The 17,475-nt window shown below is 38.1% G+C and overlaps 1 protein-coding gene, 1 long non-coding RNA gene and 1 pseudogene across 3 annotated transcripts; all 3 read right to left on the bottom strand.

Annotated features, from left to right (window-relative positions):
* Positions 1-5,276: 5,276 nt before the first annotated feature.
* LOC117274547 (octanoyltransferase LIP2, mitochondrial-like) lies at positions 5,277-6,008 on the bottom strand (annotated as a pseudogene).
* A 519-nt stretch (positions 6,009-6,527) lies between these two features.
* LOC117274545 (uncharacterized) lies at positions 6,528-10,892 on the bottom strand. The gene is made up of 2 exons (XR_011413066.1): positions 10,618-10,892; positions 6,528-6,795 (listed from the first exon to the last, which is right to left on the bottom strand). It is a non-coding gene; the product is annotated as an uncharacterized lncRNA (long non-coding RNA).
* A 419-nt stretch (positions 10,893-11,311) lies between these two features.
* On the bottom strand, positions 11,312-15,445 carry LOC104087824 (uncharacterized). 2 transcript variants are annotated; one of them, XM_033653878.2, is made up of 9 exons: positions 15,071-15,445; positions 14,944-14,985; positions 13,885-13,994; positions 13,739-13,795; positions 13,358-13,657; positions 12,798-13,045; positions 12,194-12,500; positions 11,809-12,082; positions 11,312-11,667 (listed from the first exon to the last, which is right to left on the bottom strand). In XM_033653878.2, exons 1-9 carry the CDS (start codon positions 15,398-15,400, stop codon positions 11,413-11,415), a joined length of 1,923 nt encoding a protein of 640 aa, XP_033509769.1. In that variant the 5' UTR covers positions 15,401-15,445; the 3' UTR covers positions 11,312-11,412. The 2 variants fall into 2 exon arrangements, with proteins under 2 accessions (XP_033509769.1, XP_009590683.1); XM_009592388.4 differs by lacking the exon at positions 14,944-14,985.
* Positions 15,446-17,475: the final 2,030 nt, after the last annotated feature.

The raw sequence follows: 17,475 nt of genomic DNA, 5'->3' as shown, positions 1-17,475 counted from the left end.
TACTCGATTTTTGGCATTTTAGGGCCATAAAACTGTAATTCCGCCCGACTCCTAGATTATCGAGTGTTATAGCCTATGCCTTCTGCATGGGCCCATACCGCCAGACCCGGATCTACTAAAATTTTGTCGGCCTATCAAAACAACCTAAGGAGCAATAGTCACCGCCTCGCCATGACCGTTACTTGTGTTTTTGGCATTTTAGGGCCTTAAAATTAAAATTCCGCCCGATTCAAATATTTTCATGTGCTATAGCTCCCGCCTTCTGCATGGGCCCGAGCCACCGGACCCGTATCATCTAAAATTTTGACGGCCTATCAAAAATTACCTATCAAACAATAGTCACCGCCTCGCCATTACCGTTACTCATTTTATGGCGTTTTATGCCCAAAAAATATGAACTCTGCCCGATTCCCATATTTTTATGTGCTATAGCCCATGCCTTTTGCATGGGCCTAGGCCACCGGACCCAAATCGCCTAAACTTTTGCTGCCCATCAAAAAAAACCTAAGAAATAATAGTAATCACCTCACCATGATTGATATTTATTTTTTGATATTTTAGGGCCATGAATTGCAATTCTGCCCGATTCCCAGATTTGCGTGTGCTATAGTCATCACCTCGCCATGACCGTTACTCATATTTTGTAGTTTTAAGGCCACAAAATTGGAATTTTGTTAGATTCCCAGATGTTTGTATGCTATAGCCCATGCCTTGTGCATGGGCGCGGGCCACCAGACCTGGATCGCCTAAAGTTTTGTTGACCCATAAAAAAAAATCCTAAGGAACAACAGTCACCGCTTCACGATGACTGTTACTCGCTTTTTGGCATTTTAGGTCTATAAAACTATAATTTTGCCCTAATCCCATATTTTCATGTGTATAGTGCATGCAGGTGGCATGGGCCGAGGAAAATAGACTCGTATCGCCTAAAATGTTTTCTGACCCATTAAAAATGATCTAAGGAACAATAGTCTCTGTCTCGCCATGACCTATACTCGTATTTTGGTATTTTAGGGCAATAAACCTTGAATTCCATCTGATTCCCAGATTCATGTGCTATATCACACGACTTTTGCATGAGCCCGGGCCACCGGTCTCGATCGATTAAAATTATACCAGCCTATCAAAATGACCTAAGGAATAATAGTCACCGCCTCACCATGATTGTTACTCGTTTTTGGGTATTTTAGGGCCATAAAATTGAAATTCCTTCGGATTCCTAGGTTTTCGTATGCTATATAGCCCACCCAGTTGCATGGGCCCGGGCCACCGGAACCGGATCACCTAAAATTTTATCGGCCAATCATAAACGACCTAAGGAATAATAGACACCGCCTCGCCATGGCTGTTATTCATTTTTTGGCATTTTAAGTCCATAAAACTGGAATTCCACCGATTCTCATATTTTCGTGTATTATAGCCTACGCCGGTGGCATGGGCTAGACCACCGGACCCGGATCGTCTAAAGATTTTCCAGACCATAAAAAATTACCTAATAAACAATATTCACCTCCTTTCCATGATCGTTACTCATTTTTTGGTGTTTTAGGGCCTAAAAACTTGAATTCCGCATGATTCCCAGATTTTCATGTGCTATAGCCCACGGCTTCGGCATGGCCCTGGCCTCCGGACCCAATCGATTAAAAAAAATTCGGCCCATCAAGAACGACCTAAGGAACAATAGTCACTGCCTTTCCATGACCTTTACACTTTTTAGGGCATTTTAGGGCCATAAAACTAAAATTCCACCGGATTCCAAGATTTTTATGTGCTATAGCCCACCTGGTGGCATCTGTACGGGCTACTGGAACCGGATCGCCTAAAATTTTCTGGCCCATAAAAATGACCTAAGGAACAATAGTCATCGCCTCGCCGTGATCGTTACTCGTTTTTTAGCGTTTTAGGGCAATAAAACTAAAATTCCGCTCGATTCTCAGATTTTCGTGTGCCATAGCCCACGCCTTCTGCATGGGTCCGGGTGACCAAACCTAGATCACCTAAAATTTTGTAGGCCTATCGAAAATGACCTAAGTAAAAATGGTCACCACCTGGCCATGACTGTTACTCATTTTTTGGCGTTTTAGGGCCATAAAACTGGAATTTCGCCTAATTCCCAAATTTTCATGTGTTATAGCTCACGTCTTTTGCATGGGTGCGGGACGCCGGTTCTTGATAGCCTAAAAATTTTTCGGCCAACAAAAATAACCTAAGGAACAATAGTCACTGACTCGCCATGACTGTTAATCATTTTTTGGCATTTTAGAGCCATCAAACTATAATTTTGCCTGATTTCCAGATTTTCGTGTGCTATAGCCCACGCCGGTGGCAAGTCATCTAAAAGTTTGACAGCCCATAAAAATGACTTAAGGAACAATAGTCACTGCCTCGCCATGCTACTCATTTTTGGGCGTTTTAGAGCCATGAAACTGGAATTCCGCTCGATTCCCAAATTTTCATGGGTCCGGGATACCGGACCCTGATCGGCAAAAATTTTGTCGGCCACTCAAAAACAACCTAAGGAATAATAGTCACCGCCTCTCCATGACCGCTACTCATATTTGTCATTTTAGGGCCATAATATTGGAATTCCGCCTGATTTCTAGATTTTCGTATGCTATAGCCCACACCTTCTTCATGGGCCTGGGCCACCGGACCCGGGTAGCCTAAACTTTTGTCGGCCCATCGAAAACTATATAAGTAACAATAGTCACCACTTCACCAAGACCGTTTCTCATTTTTGGGGGGTCTAGGGCCATAAAATAAGAATTCACCGTGATCCCCAGATTTTCTTGTTCTATAGCCCACGCCTTCTGAATGGGCTCGTACCACTGGACCCGAATCTACTAACAATTTGTCGGTACATAAAAAATTACCTAAGGAAAAATAGGCACCTCCTTGCCATGACCGTTACTCGTTTTTTGGTATTTTAGGACCATAAAACTTGAATTCCGCTGATTCCCAGCTTTTTGTGTACCATAACCCACACCTTTTGCATAGGCCCGGGCCAATGGACCTAGATCACCTAACAATTTTTAGCCCATAAACAATGACCTAATGAGCAATATTCACCGCCTCACCATTATCGTTACTCTATTTTGGTATTTTAGGGCTATTAAACTGGAATTTTGCCAGATTCCAAGGTTTTCATGTGTTATAGCCCATGCCAGTGGCTTGGGCCTGGGCCAAATAACCTGGATCACCTAAAATTTTGTCAGCCCAGAAAAAATGATATAAGGAACAATAGTCACTTCCATGCCATGATCGTTACTCGTTGTTTTGTGTTTTACGGTCATAAAATTGGAATTCCGCCGATTCTCAAATTTCCGTGTGCTATAGCCCACGTCGGTGGCAAGGGCCCGGGCCACCAGACCCGGATTGTCTAAAAAATTTTCAGCCCATAAAAAATGACTTAAGGAATAATTGCCATCGCCTAGCCATGATCATTACTCGTTTTTGGCTCTTTAGGGCCATAAAACTAGAATTCTGCCCGATTCCCAGATTTTCATGTGCTAGCACATGCCTTCTGCATAGGTTGGGGTCATCAAACCCGGATCGACTATATTTTTTCTAGCCCATCAAAAATTACTTAAGGAACATTTGTCACCGCCTCGCCATGATCGTTATTCATTTTTTGGCATTTTAGGGCCATAAAACTAGAATTCTTCCCGATTCCTAAATTTTCTTGTGCTATAGCCATGCCTTTAACATAAGTCAGGGCCACCAGACCCGGATTAAAGAACAATTTCCAATGCCTCGCCATGACCGTTACTCGTGTTTTGGCATTTTAGGGCTATAAAATTAAAATTCCACCCAATTCCTAGATTATTGTGTGGTAAAGCGCATGCCTTCTACATGGGCCCATGCCACCAAACCCGGATAGACTAAAATTCTGTCGGCCTACCAGAAACAACCTAAGGAACAATAATCACTGCCTCGCCATGAAGGTTATTCGTTTTTGGTATTTTAGGGCCGTAAAATTAGAATTTCGCCCGATTGCCAGATTTTCGTGTGCTATAGCCCACGCCTTCTGCATGGGCGGACACCAGACCAGTTTTATGGCATAGTCACTGCATAGTCGCTGCATCGCCATTACCGTTACTCTCTTTATGGCATTTTAGGGCTATAAACTTGAATTCCATCCGATTCTCAGATTTTTGTGTGCTATAACCCACGCCTTTTGCATAGGCCCGGGCCACCGGACTCGGATCACCAAAAATTTTGCCGGCCTATCAAAAAGTCCTAATAAACAACAGTCACCATCTTTCCATGATCGTTACTTATTATTTGGCGTTTTAAGGCCACGAAATTGAAATTGTGCCTGATTTTCAGATTTTCGTGTGCATAACCCACGCCTTCTGAATGGCCTCGTGCCACCGGACCCGAATCTACTAACATTTTTCCAGACCATCAAAAATGACCTAAGTAACAATAGTCGATGCCTCGCCATGACCGTTACTCGTTTTTTCATTTTTTTAGTACCAAAAAACTAGAATTCCGCCGATTTCTAAATTTTCGTGTATTATAGCCCATACCTTCTGCATAGGCCCCGGCCACCGGACTCAGATCGCCTAAAATCTTTTTAGCCCATAAAAAACCTAAGGAACAATAGTCATCACCTCGGTATTATCATTACTCATTTTTTGGCGTTTTAGGGCCATTAAACTGGAATTCCGCCCGATTCCCTTATTTTTGTGTGTTATAGCCCACGCCGGTGGCATGGGCCCGACCATCGAACCCGGATCACCTAAAATTTTGCTGGCTCATTCAAAATGACATAGGGAATAATAATCACCATCTCGCCATGATTGTTACTCATTGTTTGGCGTTTTACAGCCTTAAAACTAGAATTTTGTCTGATTCCTAGATTTTCGTGTGCTAGCCCATGCTTTTTCCTTGGGCCCGGGCCACCGGATCCGAATCGCCTAAAAATTTGACGGCCTATGAAAAATGACCCAAGGAACAATAGTCAATACCTCACCATGACTGTTACTTATTTTTTGTCGTTTTAGGGCTATAAAACTGGAATTCTGCCTGATTCCCAGAATTTCGTACGCCCACGCCTTTTGAATGGGCCTTTGCCACCGGACTGAGTTCGCCTAATATTTTGCCAGACCATAAAAAATGACCTAAAAAATAATAGTCACTGTCTGTCCTTGATCGTTACTCATTTTTTGGCGTTTTAGGACCATAAAACTAGAATGTCGCCCGATTCTCAGATTTTTGTGTGATATAGCCCACGCCTTCTGCATGGGCCCGGGCCACCGGACCCGGATAGCCTAAAATTTTGCCGGCCTATAAAGAAGGACCTCAGGAACAATAGTCACCACCTCACCATGACCATTACTAATATTTTGGCATTTTAGGGCAATGCAACTAGAATTCTTCCCGATTCCCGGATTTTCGTGACCTTCGGCAGGAAGCTCTATATCTGCCACTTTTTTCAACGACGTAACGTCTTTATCTGTACAATCCCACAAGGCACAATATGCTTGAAGTAACTTAAATCCGGATCCACATTGAATGCTAATCCATGAGATGTAATCCCAGATGAAATTCGTACTCCAATCGCGCCAATCTTTCTATTATCAACCCAAACTCCTGTTTCGCATCTTTGTCCCGTCTGTGCTTTCACGCCATACATTGATGCTAATTCAATCATAGTTAGCTCGAGTTTTTCTACATACTTTCTTGCCCCAAAACCGATATCTCTCAACGAGATAATCAGATACAAGATTGCTTGATGAGGACCATGATAAGTAATGTCACCTCCTCTTTGTGTATAGTGAAGTTTTGCCCCTATAGCTAACGGTATACGCTGGCTGATGTTGCAGAGATAATAGGGTATCAGAAATTTTAAGAGCTTTTCTATCAGATGCCAGCTGCTCTTGCAGCTTCAGTGCCTCCAAGTAATTCACAGTGCCCATTTTCCAAACCTCAAGGCTACGCCTCATTTTTCACGTAAATCACAGATCAATCGTTCATTCATACGAAGCCAGATAGCATCAAAAGCTTTGGAACAATTAACGAAGTACCTGTTTGTTGCAGCATGGAAATATGACTCAAAGATGCATACGCTATGTAGAAAAGTATACTAGTACAGTTTTAGAGATGGACTTTAATATGTTTAGCAGAGTAAAATAGGAAAGGGCACAATCACTTATGTCCACTGTAATACAAGGTTAGTTTACAAACAAATAAAAAATAAAAGGAGCTTACGAAGTGGTTAAGAAAGAAAAGAATTTTGTCAAAATGATATCCCGCAGCCTCAAACGAGACTAAGAAGAGAGTCTTGTATCGATGAGAGAGGTTTTATAAGTTTACTTCAAATTCCAGAGTATATTTTGTATGAGGTAATTCAAAATCCAGATAGACTGTTCCTATCATGAGAAGGTGTCACGATCCGAAATTCTCACCTTCGGGACCGTGATGGCGCCTAACATTTCACTTGCTAGACAAGCCAACGCTAGAATAATATTAGCCATTTTAAAACAATTTTAAATTTAATTAATAACAAAGAAACAAATGCGGAAGTAAAGTCTGAATTGTAGTGCATAATCTATAATATTAGCGATGTCTAAATACCATCCCAGAACTGGAGTCACAAGTGCACGAACTTCTAAAATAATACAAATAAGGTCTGAATAAAATAAAGTTGTCTGAAAGCAAACACACAGCTAAAATAAGATAGACGGGGACTTCAGAACTGCGGACGCTGTGCAGTTATACCTCACGTCTCATCTGAGTAGCTGAAATCCGAGCAAGTCTATGGTACGCTGCTGGGACCAACTCCGAAATCTGCACAAGAAGTGCAGAGTGTAGTATCAGTACAACCGATCCCATGTACTGGTAAGTGCCGAGTTTAACCTCGACGAAGTAGTGACGAGGCTAAGGCAGGTCACTTACATTAACATGTACGCAATAATAGTAATAACCACAATAATAGAATTAAATCAGATAACTCATTTTTAATAGTTGAAGCCAACTCACCAGTCATAACCAATTATTATTTCAACCAATTGCCGTTGCAGCGTGCAACTCGCTCCCACAATATATTCATTTTCAACCCTCCAATATATTTATTTTAATCAAGTATATATATAGACTTTTTAAATAAGTCTGTTGCGGCGAACAACCCGATCCCCCAATATGGACTTTTAAACAAGTCTGTTGCGGAGTGCAACAGCGTGCAACCCGATCCCCCAATATGGACTTTTAATAAGTCTGTTGCGGCGTGCAACCCGATCCTCCAATATATTTATATTTCAATTCTTATAAAAGAAATTGCCCCAATACACTACTAGAAATCCGGTAAAAATCGACCAAAACAACCAACTAAAGTTGGTCGGTAATGGCCAATAACCGACCAAAACGTGACCATTTACGTGTGGACAGTATTTTAGGGGTCGGAAAGGAATACCGACCAAAGTTGATCGGAAATTACCGACCAACTTTGGTCGGTCAATTAAATTCAAAAAAAAAAAATATCGCAAAAAAAAACCGACCAACGTTGGTTGGTTTTTTCCAACCAAAGTTGGTCGGTATTTTAATTATGTAATCAAAAGATTTACCATCTGGGAATCGAACCGGGGTCTGTACTGTGGCAGGATACTATTCTACCACTAGACCATTGGTGCATTTTGTTTTTAAAACTGTCTTTTATTTGATTTATACTCTTTAATTGTATTTTCGCACGAAAAAAACCGACCAAAGTTGGTCGTTTATTAAAAAGTAAAATTACCGGCCAAAGTTGGTCATTTTTTTTAAATGACCGGCTGAATTAACAGACCAATTTTGGTAGGTTTTTTTAATATTAATTTTTATTTAATTGAAAAACCGATCAAAGTTGGTCGGTTTCTTGAAAAATAAATTTTGCGGGATTCAAAAATAGTTTCTCGCATTTTTGCGCCAAAGAAAACCGACCAAAGTTGATCGGTTTCGTAAAAAAAAAATTAAAAAATAAAATATTTTGAAAAACCGACCAACTTTGGTCGGCTTTTTGACCGACCAAAGTTGGTCGGTCGACCTTGGTCGGTTTTTGCCGAATTTCTAGTAGTGATAAATGCAACAATTAATATAAAATTTTTAAGACAACAAGCATACAATAATTATGATTTAATTATGAAACAAACAAAGACAAATAGCAATTTATTATGAAAATCAGGGAGAAAATAGGCAGTTTACTATTTAATATGCTAAATGTCAAGTAGCAATTAATGCACATAAATCAAATCAGCATTTTTGGCTGCCCAGCTTTTTGCTCTACGCGAACGCAGCAGTGCTCTCGCGAACGCGGAGCACAATTTATTAGCCTTCCACGATCGCAGATATCTTTGTGCGATCGCATAGTACAAATTTTATGCTTCAACTTCTGCCTCATTCCTTCTCCGCGAACGCAGCTTGGCCCTCTCGTTCGCGGTGCTTTGCCTGCTATCACAGTGTGATCGCGGACCTCACTATGCGATCGCATAGTACAAATTGCATCTGTGACCATTAAGCCTTCGCGATCGCAGATACAGTCACGTGATCGCATAGAAAGAAACCAGTAGCAGCAGGTTCAGCAGTTTCATGGTTCCAAAATGCGTCGATCCTGATCCGAATTACACCCGAGCCCTCGAGATTCCAAACCATATATGCACACCAGTCCAAAAACTTAATACGAACTCGCTCGCGCAGTCAAAACACCAAAATAATACCTAGAACTACGAATCGGACACCAAATCAAAGGAAATTTTCAAGAAAACTATAAAACTTATATTTTCACAACCGGACGTCCGAATCATGTCAAATCAACTCCGTTTCTCACCAAATTCGGCAATAAATACTATAGTGGACCTATACCGGGCCCCGGAACCAAAATACGGATCTGGTGTCAATAAATCCAACATCAGTAAATTCTTAAAAATTATTAAGCTTTCAAACTTTTAATTTTTATCAAAATTCCATATCTCGGGCTAGGGACCTCGGAATTCGATTCCGGGCATACGCCCAAGTCTCAAATCACGATGCGGACCTACCAGAATTGTCAAAACATTGATCCGAGTCCGTTTGCTCAAAATGTTGACCAAAGTCAACTCAATTAAGTTTTAAAGCTCTATTTCACATTTTAATCTATTTTTCACATAAAAACTTTCCGGAAGATTATACGTAATGCGCACGCAAGTCGAGGAATGATGAATAGTGCTTTTCGAGGTTTTAGAACACAAAATTAATTATCAAATTTAAAGATGACCTTTTGGGTCATCACAGAAGGGGAAACGCAAAAGCAACCATAGAACGGTTTTCTAGAGCCATCAAATAATACAACTCAAATGGTATAAGGGGAAGTATGGATACTTTCTCTTTTACTAAAGATTTCCTAATCAGATAGATCACAGAATACGCCCCCAGTTTCATTTTATATGTCACTCTTTCTTTTTAATTCATTCCGAAAAGGAATGACCAGTAAAGCCAGTTGATTTATTGTCTTTTATTACAGCTCATCTTGACACTCTTTCTTTTTAATTTGCTGAACCCAACAATTAAGTACCCAGATAAGGAGGAAACCCAAGTTTTGGGGACAATCATACTTCAAAGATTACATTACACTAGACTGCCAAATTTTAAAAATCTTTCTCCTACAATTGAGATTGTAAAGCAAAGATGGAAACAAGAAGAGTATTATATAGGGGCTCCTCATCCGAGACAGACGCAAATTACTCGTTCCCATATTATCTAACCTTATACGGTTCGAACCGTGGAAACAGCCTCTTGCGGAAATACAGGGTAAGGCTACGTACAATAGACCCTTGTCGTCAAACCCTTCCCTGGACCCGCGCCGAACTGTGAAGAGAGAAGTTACTACAAAATACAGTAAACAAAAAGATGAGTTTAAAAAAAATTGAACCCACCCTAATTCAACAATTAAGTACTCCCTCCGTTGCAGTTTATATGAACCTATTTCCTTTTTGATCCGTTCCGAAAAGAATGACCCCTTTCTAAATTTGAAAACAATTTAGTTTAAACTTCCAATTGTACTATTAACGAGAAACTTTTATAACCACACAAATATTCTGGACCCCTTTCTGACTTGTTTAGGAACACAAATTTAAGTCTTCATTTTTTCTTAAACTTTGTGCTCAGTCAAACAAGTTCACATAAATTGGAACAGATGGAGTATCAAATAAGGAGAAAAAAATGAAGTCTTGGGAACGTCCATATTTTAAAGATTACAACTTGACTACCAAATTTTGACATGCTTTGGTCCAACAAGAAGAGTATCAAAAAGGGTCTCTAATTTAAGGTGTCTGTGTTCCATTTGTAATTGAATCAATTCCCAAATTATCTGATTCTCAATCTAAGATTCATACTTGAAATATTACATTTTTAATAGAAACTGTATTACATTAAGACTTGCCTGTCAAGCTTTTCTCAAACAATTATAGGTGTAAAGCAAAGATGAAATCAAAAAGGTCTATAATTTAAGGTGTCTGATATCCTTCTGCAACGTGCTTCTGCAACGTGCTCATTCACATATTATCTGATTTTCATTACAGATCAGAGATTAACAGCAAGGTTACATGTGTAACACGAATGCATTTATGCATCAATATTGATAGAAAAAGAGAGAAATAAACTTACTTGAACAGTTCACTGTGTAAATTAAATAGATTGAGTAACTCTCCTCTTGGCTGGAAGTGGCTCTGGCGAGGGGACATTACTTTTGGATAATATAGTACAAGTTAAAAATGTACCCGACCCGAAATGAAACAAAAGTACCATGACCCGACCCGACTCCACTTTCGAGTTCTTTTTTTTTTTTTTTTTTTAAAAAAGATTATCCAAATATTTCAAGCTAACAGGTGTTGTTGTTTATCCCTTTGTTTTTTGTTCAAATAAATTTTGTGGTAGCATTTCCACATTCTTGTGGTAGAGAGGAGTTTATAAACGATGGAGGTTGAATTTTTTCCGAGATGTTGAATTTGGATTGTTGATCCGATTGAAAATTATTGTCATTCTGAAAGGAGTTAAACAAGTCTTTCTTTAATAATGATTACAAAAACATTTATTTTTTTACAGAAAATCTATAATTTATAACTTTTTTCTGTGAAGTTACTGATATGTATAGTTTATGTTGTTAAACCTTTAGAGGGTGGTTTATCGATCACTTACACGAAAGGAGATTAAACAAAGAAGAGTACTTGTATAGAAAAACACAATTTTTTTCTATGTTTGAGCAGAAAGAGCCGGATATCCTTGTATTGTGGCTGCAGCGCTACTCCTCCACTTACAATACACTGTTGCGCATTAATGACCAAAAAACAAGAACGTGGAATAGACGCAAGCTATGCCTTTTGCACATTACTACAAGATTGAAGAACTAATTTCTGTTATATACAAGTTAAAACTCTTGTACTATTACATAGTGGAAAAATCTTATGAAGAACAAGAAAGCATGCATACACCCGGACGATAGGCCCAAGCTGGAGGCAACCGTGTGTACTTCTCCATACCCGGTTGTTCATCAAATGGGCATTGCATTACCTTTAATAGCTGCCGAACCTCCCCAAAATCGCCTTGTTCTGCTACATCAATAGCAGTCTGGCATAAATAGTTTCTAAGTATGTACTTTGGATTTACAGAATTCATCGAAACCTTCCTCTCCTCGTCGGAAACACCAGTTGTAGAGAGCTGCAACAAGCCAAGAAGTAGAAAAAGTGAGACCTTAATCATCTCACACATACAAGAAAGAACCTTGACAAATTCATTATATGTATTATATGCATTATATGCTTCATCATTATTTGAAGAAAAAATGTCATCGTCACATACCTCTTGTATGTAAGCCTTTACCCAGCTTGCCCAGGCTTCCTTGCGTTCCTCGCCAATATCCAAGAGAACAGCTTTAAGAGGAATCAATAACTGGTCCTCTGGAATTGTAGGATCAGCTTTGATGTTTGATAGCAATCGAAAGAAATTTGTATAATCAACTTTATCAATGGCCATATTCTTGAGTAGTTCACCAATCAACTTTTTATTGTACTTTGCCAGACCAAGTTTTCTGGTCATGATAGCTTGGTAATCATCCATAAATTTGTTGCCATAACTAAAAAAGTCAGTAGATAAACATCGTCAACAGTAAAAGAGAAAAAATCGAGCAAATAACAAAACGAAAACACTAGAGAAAATGGCCAACTTGTAGTAATTTAAGTACAACCTTTCCATGGCATAATCAGCCTCCTTATCATTTAGCAACTCCGCAGTAGATAGAGCAGAGGTAAACTGTGCAATATTCCATAAACCCACATCTGGCTGATTTGCAAAACAGTATCTTCTGCCAGGAAGATCAGTGGTATTTGGTGTGAAACTGGGATCAAAAGCATCTAAAAATCCAAAAGGGCCATAGTCGATGGTGAGTCCTAACACGCTCATGTTATCAGTGTTCATCACTCCATGTGTGAAACCAACACCCTGCCACCTGGCAATCATTGAAGCGGTTCGCTCAGCGACTTCCACTGCCCATGCTGAAATAATGCACCCATTCATCAATGCATGTGAGTAAGCAAATTGTCAAAGTACGCATGGACCTCGTAACCTATCTTTATACAAGTGTTTGGTATTCAGATTGTTTAGAAGACAGTAGAGAAAAGTAGTAGCCACCCCCCTCCCCACAGTTTTTCCGCCCTTATCAAACCAAAAGCAAAAACACACCATTACTCTCCTTGACCTAACTATATTCAGTCTCAATAAACAGAGATTAAATTTTTCATAGACACGGGAATCCACCCCCATACTATCTTCAAGATAACCTATATATTTACCTGCATACTTGTTTGTAGTTAAATCCACAGCTGAATTGTCTTCCTCACCAGTGTTGAATGATATACTTCCACTCCTAGTCATGTTCTCCAAATGGGGGAAGTGATATCTAATGGCGTAGTCTGCCAAAGCACGGACAATCTCAAGATCCTTTTTACCTCTGGAGGCATGTAGCTGATAAGAACCAAAACGCAGGAAGGATTGGGCAACTCTGCAGACAATTGCACCAGGCTCATCTTTGGGATTTCCGCTGCATGAGAAGGAAGACAATATTCAATAGATGAAACGACAATTATCTGGAGTATAATTCTAAGACATGAATTCCTATGCAGACCCAAAACCTCCCCGGAGACAAGTCTATAAGCGCTTCTCATCAACTTATCGATAAAACTCCTCAGTATCATTCTTCCAAAAGGAAGAAGATTTGTCTTTTGAAGCAACAATGATAGACATGCTCTATGCTATTAGTTGATTAAGAGAACACAAAATGCATTTCAAGGCTAGCTAGATGATTTCTTACTGATATGCAGCTTATCAAACAACAGAAAGAATCTTAACATACTCGTAAAACATATCCCTCAGGACATCTTTTCCTGTCGTCACTAGACAAAGTGCTCGTGTTGTTGGGATTCCAAGACTATGCATTGCTTCGCTGCAAAGGAATTCCCGAATGCTGCTACGAAGCACTGCAAGACCATCAGCAAAACGACTATATGGGGTCTTTCCAGCACCCTTCAGTTGCAGCTCCCACCTTTGAGACTTCGAATTCAAAATCTCTCCAAGAGTTATCGCCCTACCATCCCCTAACTGACCGGCCCACATGCCGAACTGATGTCCGCCATAATTTTGGGCATAAGGCATCCTGCAGAATCAAACCCAACTTCGGATGTTGTTTCATTACTAAGAATTCAAAGACAAAGCCGACAAGCTTCGAGAAACTTACGCTCCCACTAATGGTGATGCCCCCGAGAATATAAAGGGAAAATCAGGCCTCTCAAATCTGAAAGATTAAGATAAGTAAGTCTGTATCAATCTCATCAACCCACAATTAGCATGACCATAACATTCAGCAAGCTTTTGAAAACTCACTCTTTGGGATCCAATTCGAGTAACTCCGCCACTGATTCTGACCATGCTACAAGCTGAGGGTTATCAACCTTTACAGAGGGTAACACTTTTGTGTAGCAAGCATGCAACACCTACAAGCGCAATGTTTGACACAGATAAATGACCTACAAAAGGATTCTATCTTGCAGTTACTGATATTTCAAATTAAAGGCAAACTGCATCGTTTATCACATAGGTAATATCTACTTTCCACTTTTTGCTATCTATGAATTCTATGATAAACCAGCACGAGTATCTATTATAAACCTAACTTGTTATCTACTTATGATAAAATAGTACTCCCTCCATCCCGATTTATATAACATTCTTTCCACGTTGAAGCATCTAGAATATTTGTCATAATTCCATTTCTACACACCCACAACTTAAGTAATTCAAATTCACTATACATTTATACATATCACGTTTTAAACTTCAACGTGAAGCCTTCTCTATCAAACTAGCAGTTCAACCATTACATTATTATTTTCTTCCACTCTCACTAATATAATACTTACTTTGCTCCAATTTATATGACCCACGCTATTAATTTGGACGTAAGATTTTTTACACAATTCTCACACAGCTTTCACAACATTCAAGAATTCAACTTCCTTAAGCTATTCAAATTTGAATTGTTGAGGTGATTTATCAAACTGACTTTTCAATCATTACCTTAATATTTTCTTTCGCTACCACTAATACAAAAAACTCAAATTTAACAACTTAACCACCGTGTTCTGCAAGCACAGGCACACAAAATGGGACTAAGAGAGTAATTCCAGAAATTCCAACTAATTTATTAAGCATTCAAACAAAAATTCAATTTTGAATATGCATAATCATTCAAATGAGCTTTCCTATCACATCTTCTGTATCAAACTAAATTTTCAACCATTATTTTAATATATTCTTCCACTATAACTAATATACTTCCTTTGTTAGTCTATCCCAAAAACAATATCATCTTTCTATATTTAGAAATAATTTAATTTTAAAATTCTCATTTTACACAAATGTCTATAGCTTGTTTTAACTCACCACCACATAAATTGGGGCGGACGGAGTATAAAAGAGTAATACCTGCCTGATAAAAAAAGGACCTTTTAGGTTCAAATTGATAAAAATTCAATAAAAATACAAAAATATTTGAGAAATTAAAACAAACCTCTCTTGGAATACTATCACTTCTGGGATCACCAGGCAATTCACGAACGAAAGAATTATCCCAATTAAGCTCTTCAATATTCAATTTACTACTAATATCAACATTTTCAGTTCCTTTTAAGCTTTGTTTCTTTAAATCATTAGCAACTGAATCAACAGTGGCAGCTGAGTCCATTGAAGAAAACACAAAACGGTGTTGTTTTTGAAATTTGGAGGGTTTGTAAGGGCAAAAAGGGAATTTGGGTCGAAGAGATGGGCCGCGGCGGAGGAGGAAGGAAGCGGTGGTGGTGGAAGAGGTGTGAGAGAGTGAAGCTGAAATGTGGGAAAGCATTTTTTGTAATTTTGTGGGGACTAAAATGAATGAATTATTTACTTGAGGAAGTAGAAGTCTTTCTTTTTATGTTTTTGTTTTGGGGTCCAATTTTGGTTTGTATTATCCATTTTGCTTCCCCACTCAAAATTTGAGGCAGTTTTGACCTAAATTTTTTATTTATAATCTCATTTGGAATTTAAGGGGATGTGGGTACAATTTTGAATAAATGATTTTGGTTAATAATCTCATTTTGTTAATATTGTGGAATAAATGAACATATCATTTTAGAATATTTTGTTATAACATTCTGTTAATTACATTAGAGATTTATATGCCAGAAGAAAGGATAAAGAACTTTTAAAAAAATATTTTTAATTTTTATAATATTAGCCTGACATAAGTTTAAATAAAAAAATATGATCAATAAAGATCCACACAGAAGAACTTCTAATTACATTTTATTTAAAATCCATACATATTTGTTGATATTGTTGTTATCTAGTAGTAGTTTTTTTATGTTAAGTTCTTTTTATTGATATCTCCCAAATAAAATTTTCAAAAGATCCATACATATAAATGTCGTTGTTATTATTTTTGTTAACTTTCTGTTCACAAAGTATGAATAATCTGTTATAAAATAAAAGTAATTTAGTAAAACATGAATAAAAAATGTTGTTATGAAATAAAAGCAATTTAGTAAAACATGAACAAGAAATGGAGATAGAGAGAAATAAGAGATTTTCTTCTTCAATTGTGTGTATTTTCCTATCTATTATAAGGCCTTTATATAGGAATGAAAAGTGAAGAAAAATATATCATTGAATATGTCATTAAGCATAGAAATATGTCATTGAATATGTCATTAATCATTTTAGAAGATCATGGAGGAAGAGTAGATATCCACCATAATTTAATTTTTCTTATAACACTCTCCCTTGGATGTCCATAGATAATGTGCCTCGTTAAAACCTTATTAGGAAAAAACCCTATGGGAAAAAAATTTTAGTGAAGGAAAAATAATACACATATTTAGAAATACGCCTTTTGGTTGCCTCGTTAAAAACCTTATAAGGAAAACCTAGTGGGACAAAACCTTATAAGGAAAAAAGAGTACAACGCTTATTAACTCCCCCACCCCCTCGATGAGAGCATCAATTCACATCCTTGAATCTTTTCATCTCAATCTTGTACATTAGTTTCTAGAAGGTTGATGTCGGTAGAGATTTGGTGAACAAATCAGCGATATTATCACTTGAACGGATCTGTTGCACATTGATATCACCATTCTTTTGAAGATCATGTGTGAAAAATAACTTTGGTAAAATATGCTTTGTCATATCCCCTTTTATAAATCTTCTCTTCAATTGGGCTATGCATGCTGCATTGTCTTCATATAAAATTATGAGTAGTTTGTCACACTTCAAACCACTTTTGTCTCGAATAAGGTATATTATAGACCTCAACCATACACATTCTCGACTTTCTTCATGAATAGCAATTATCTCAGCATGATTAGATGAATTAGCCACGATTGATTGCTTAGTCGATCGCCATATGGCAGTGCCTCCATATATAAATACATAGCATGTTTGAGATCGAGTCTTATGTGGGTCAGATAAATACCCAGCATCGGCATAACCAACAAGATCAGGACTGCAATCATTGCCATAAAATAATCCCAAATCGGTAGTCCCTTTTAGATACCGCAATATGTATTTGATTCCATTCCAATGTCTCCTTGTAGGAGCAGAGCTATATCTTGTTAAGACATTAACTGAAAACGTTATGTCAGACATTGTAATGTTAGAAAGATACATTAGTGCATCAATTGCACTAGGATATGGTACTTCGGGACCAAGAAACTCTTCATTATTTTCATGAGGTAGGAATGGATCTTTATTTATATCGAGTGATCTCACAACCATCGGGGTACTCAATGAATGTGCTTTATCCATATAGAATCACTTTAAAATCTTTTTAGTGTATGTTGATTGATGGACAAAAATTTCATATTTCATATACTCAATTTGTAGACCAAGATAAAATTTTATCTTTTCAAGATCTTTCATTTCAAATTCCTTATTTAAATAGTC

This window comes from Nicotiana tomentosiformis, chromosome 12, assembly GCF_000390325.3.
Source record: "Nicotiana tomentosiformis chromosome 12, ASM39032v3, whole genome shotgun sequence".
NCBI classification, from domain to species: Eukaryota; Viridiplantae; Streptophyta; class Magnoliopsida; order Solanales; family Solanaceae; genus Nicotiana; species Nicotiana tomentosiformis.
Note: the sequence above shows the minus strand (reverse complement) of the source record. Positions and strands in the feature narration are given on the sequence as shown.

Bases quoted from the DNA above. Each gene is read 5' to 3' on its own strand.
- LOC104087824 (XM_033653878.2), bottom strand. From the start codon at position 15,400: ATGCTTTCCCACATTTCAGCTTCACTCTCTCACACCTCTTCCACCACC. The intron at 13,046-13,357 runs GTATGTTAAGAT...CTTCTCATGCAG, and splicing joins CTGAGGGATATGTTTTACGA to CGGAAATCCCAAAGATGAGC. The intron at 11,668-11,808 runs GTATGTGACGAT...GGCTTGTTGCAG, and splicing joins TAAAGGCTTACATACAAGAG to CTCTCTACAACTGGTGTTTC.